General features: G+C 37.6%; 1 protein-coding gene across 2 annotated transcripts in view; it reads right to left on the reverse strand.

Moving 5' to 3' along the window:
- Window positions 1–651: 651 nt before the first annotated feature.
- Smim14 (small integral membrane protein 14) overlaps window positions 652–4,590 on the reverse strand; it is a 76,047-nt gene continuing 72,108 nt past the window's right edge. For both annotated transcript variants that reach the window (XM_023702794.1, XM_004642642.2), the window contains one exon: window positions 652–2,060. In XM_023702794.1, coding sequence (XP_023558562.1) covers window positions 2,028–2,060 — 33 coding nt within the window. In that variant the 3' untranslated portion in view covers window positions 652–2,027. The remainder of the gene's footprint in view (window positions 2,061–4,590) is intronic.

Consider the following 4,590-nt stretch of genomic DNA (forward strand, 5'->3'; position numbering starts at 1 on the left):
CTTCAAACAAAGCCAATTCTCAGTGATTTGTTAACACAAGATTCTATAAATTGGAGTACAGCAGTATCTCTTTGAGGGACTGGCTTTCTAACAGGTTAGAGAAGAGATTGTTTGGAAATATGGACAACAGGTCAAAATCTTTTTTTTTTTTTTTTTTTTCTTGGCAGAACCGGGGATTGAACTCAGGCCCTTGTACTTACCAGGGAAGCGCTTATTCCACCGAGCCATCTCCCCAGCCCCAACAGGTCAAAATCTAACAGGTATGAGCAGGAGAAGACTGCTAGAGGATTTGGTTGCATGGTATGCCATTCCAAGCCCCTTCTGCTTAAACACTTTGCCAGGCAGAGAGTTGGGAAGGCTGCCAGTAGGCCACAGCAAAGGGGAAATCTTCACCTGTGGTGTTCACTTAGCCAACATTAAATTACCTGTGCACTGATACCCTTTCATTAGCAAAAGTAATATAGATTTGGTTATATAACTTCAGGAAGTTGAATACAAAGCCAAGATAAAATGCACACGAAAGAATCCAAGCAGTCAGTAGTGGATTATGTAATGAAATAATGCCCTTACAATGCTTCTGGCCTATAATGTAGTCATAATAAAGGGGAAAAGTAAAAGCGTCACACAACTGTATCAGAGACTAACCAGTACAATGATATAGAGAAGTTTATTGAATTCACAGAAATAATTTCTCAGATCTACACTGTACAGAGAAAAGCTAGAGTGACCTATAGAAGAAATCCTTACGTTGATAGGAAAATATCTAGTCCCCATAAAACAACTATAATCATTTGCTAGGGCAAAATTCCAAATCCACATAGGCCATGCAGACATTTAAAAATGCCATTTGTATTCACCTCTTTTAAAAACTGGGTGTACCAATGAACATTTTTCATTTTTTTATACACCTTAAAATCTCATCCTTCCCACCTCAACCCACCCCTTTACAAACAGGATTGAGGTTAAGGGGTAAGAAAAAGAATCTTGATTGCTTCTTATGTTCATTTTCCCTTGGAATAAACCAATACTTCATTTTAAGAAATTTACAGTCATAAGGAGAACAAAAGACTTAAAAGTTTTTCTTCAAATTAAATAACAGCTATTCAAATGTCAGTAACCTAACAGACCCCATATAGATACAAGGTAGTTTCACTTTAATAGAGAAATGTTAAAAAGAAGCTTCCTGAGAGGCATTCATTTTAAAAATAAATTATAGCTTAAGTTATTACTGAATAGATTCCTGGCAAAGGCAGGAAGCATGAACATTTCCCCTCTTTTAGCAAACCTTGTAAGGCTAGTGTACAGTTAAATAATGGACTGCTAATCATCTCCCATACTGATCAACCATATTTATTTAATGTACTCTTAACATTAGACATTTTAGTGGGAACAAAAAAAAAAAATCAGTAAACAACCATTTCACTGCTCTCCTTTTACTGCAGCCATATAAATCAGCTGTAACAAGTGATACAGATTTCATCTATAATTTGTGAAACATTCCAAGAGCTGACACAGTCCAGAACTATAGAAAACAGCCGGCCACAGATAAACTAGAAGGTAAATGTAAATACAACTGTGGTTCTCATTTTCTTTTATATAGTCCCAGATAATCCCAAGTAACTTTATAAATATCTTATGGGAAAAAATTAAGAATCTACCAAAAGTTTTTAAAATATTATGCAGAAATCTCAAATTTCCTTCAATCAGGCCAGAAATCACCACAAAATTAGTGATCATCGTTACAAACAGAATGAGTGGAATGTTTAAGTTGACGACAACCAAAAAAGCCCCAGTAACTTTTTTTAATATAATCCTTTACTCAAACATACTTGAATAGGAATGATGATAGCACAGGAAGCAAAAATAAGTTTGCAAGTGAAGTTTCTAGAAGCCCAATGAAACGATACCCTCCTATGTTGCAGACACCAAAGAAAAACTCTCCTAGTGGGTTAAGATCATCGCTCCAGTCATCTCCGTTCATTTGGTCGTGCAAGGTGTTAGCTATTTTCACTTCCTACATCACAAAGTTAGTCCACAGGAGGAGCTGGCGGATCCTGTCCCTGGCATTAAAAAGAAAAACATGAATGTAACCGCTATTTGCTGCAAGCATATACTAATAAAAATAACAGTAAAATTAAAAAAGAAAAATTCTTTAAGTGACTTCTTTAATCCCAGTGCAACAAATCTAATATATATATTTAGTTCTGAATATATATAAGAACTGAAGAACTAAATAGCAAACTGCCCTACTATCCAACTCAAACCATGTGTTTATTTGGACTTTCTTTATGTTTTTACACAACGGGACACTGGGTTAACACAGACTCTGCAATGTGTCTCACAGGTCCCTGGGGCATGCAGAAAGGGACACTGAGTAACAGTGAGGAAATTTTCTTCCAGGTTAGGAATGAACTTTCTCATGGCTGAAGTGATTGACTGAGTATTCAGGGCCAAGCCAGGGCCTACTGTCTCTCACAGAATTTCCACAGAGGACATATGTGCCTGCAGTTGCCTCTGAAGGCGTTCTACAACCAAGACACAACTTGGTAATGAAACAGGTAGTAAGAAGAGAGAAAACTGGTCTCTAATGATACTATTAAACTTTCTAAACTAAAGCCTGTGATCCCATCACTTGGGAGGCTGAGACAGGAGGACTGAAATGAATTCCAGGCAGCCTGGACTATGCAGACCACGTCACAAAACAAAACAAAACTTCTAAGCACTGAACCTACCCTTGAGGTTTGTTTTTTTTTTAATGTGTAAACTAATAAATTCACTTATATAAATCACTTTAAATTGGTTTTTGTTGTTTGCAATAGAAAGTATGTGAACTGAAAATATTGGATCTACAGGATCTTTAAGAAGATTTATTTACACTGACATATTCTGTTAGGGCTCAGTTAAGGATGAGCAATATTTCTACTTGAAATTAGACTCAGTGTTTTTCTTGCTTAGTTTGAGGGTAAAGGGAACACTACTCTATAACCTCTGCCTGCACTGAACCTTAGCCTGTGGGTGTGTCACTTTTAATTACTTGTATGTCTGGTTATTAAGTTGGAATTCCTAAACTCCATTGAGGAAGTTGTTCTTTGACATGAAAGTGATAAAGCTGTATACAGTGTAAGAAGAAAGGGTAAGACATACTTTATCAATATGCAATCTGTTTTATGAATACACTTTTCTTTCAAGGAAAACCGAAAATAAATTTAAGCTTTTTCTATGTGCTCATAATGCTGCCTTTCACAATTGAAGTCACCATACAATATTATCTAAACTTTTTTTTTTTCTTCTTTGAGCCAGGGTCTTGCTATATAGTTCAGGGTGGCCTTGAACTCACTATAGAGCCTGGGCTGGCCTCTACCTGGTGGTGAACTTGTCTTAGCCGCCCAAATGCTGGGATTACACATGTGTGCCACTATACCTGGCCAGTGTACCTTGCTTACATGGTACTGTAATTTCTGCTGATTGTACTATACAGTAGAATACTGCAGTTTTATGTTCTGTTGTACATCACAGTAATGCATGTAAGAGTTACGGTAAATAAAGGCAAAGTCATCAAGTTGGAGTTTTCTCTAATCATTTTTTTGTTCTGAATACTGTACATACTATATACAATTCCTCATTTATTGACCAACTCACTGAACAACCTAGGTACAGAAATGGAGCTATATCATTAAATGAAGAACTTCTGTATATCAAATTTAAAAACTTCTGTATAGCAAAGGAAACAACCAATGATAAGAGAACCTGAGAAAAGGAAAAATATTTTGCAGCCATTCCTCAGAGGGTTCATACTAAGAATATATAAAGAACGAAAAAAAAAGTAGATCCTTCAAAAAAATGGGTAACTAGCCAGTGAGATAGCTCAGTGGACTAAGTGCCTGCTTTGGCAAGCACAGGTACCAGAGTTCTATCCACAGTCCTGCATACCATGCTGGCACGGCCCCAGGAGTGGGTGGAGCCAGCAACCAAGTCAGGGCGAGGTAGGGCCTATAATCCCAGCACTTGGGATGCTGAAAAGAGGAGGATCACTATGAATCTGATCTGTGTCGTGAGACCCTGTACCAAATATGTGAAATGAAACAATAAAAAAATAATGGGTAACTAAAAGACACTGTTCAGAAGAAATAAAAATGACCAATAAATACATGTAAAAGCATTCAATATCTCCAGCTGTTAGAGAACTGCAAATTAAAACAACACTGTGATTCTATCTTCTCTAGAAAGAATAACTATCATCTATAACTCAAAAATAACAGTAAGGCATGGTGGTGTACACCTATAATCTCAACACTAGGGAGGCTGAGGCAGAAGGATTTTTGCAAGTTGGAGACCAGCCTAGGCTATAAAGTGAGCTCAAGGTCAGCCTGAACTGCATATAGCAAGATCCCCTCTTAAAAAAAAAAAAACAATAACAAACCCACAAAACAGTGGCTGGGGAGATAGCTCAGTGGCCTAAGTGCCTGCATGGCAAGCACAAGGACTCAGGTTTTATCTGTGGTACTACATGCTATGCTGGCCCTGGGAGCTCTGTTGAAGCTGGGCATGGTGGCACATGCCTGTAATCCCAGCACTGGGGAGGTTGAGACA

This window comes from Octodon degus, unplaced genomic scaffold, assembly GCF_000260255.1.
Source record: "Octodon degus isolate 3935 unplaced genomic scaffold, OctDeg1.0 scaffold00158, whole genome shotgun sequence".
In the NCBI taxonomy this organism is placed as follows: domain Eukaryota; kingdom Metazoa; phylum Chordata; class Mammalia; order Rodentia; family Octodontidae; genus Octodon; species Octodon degus.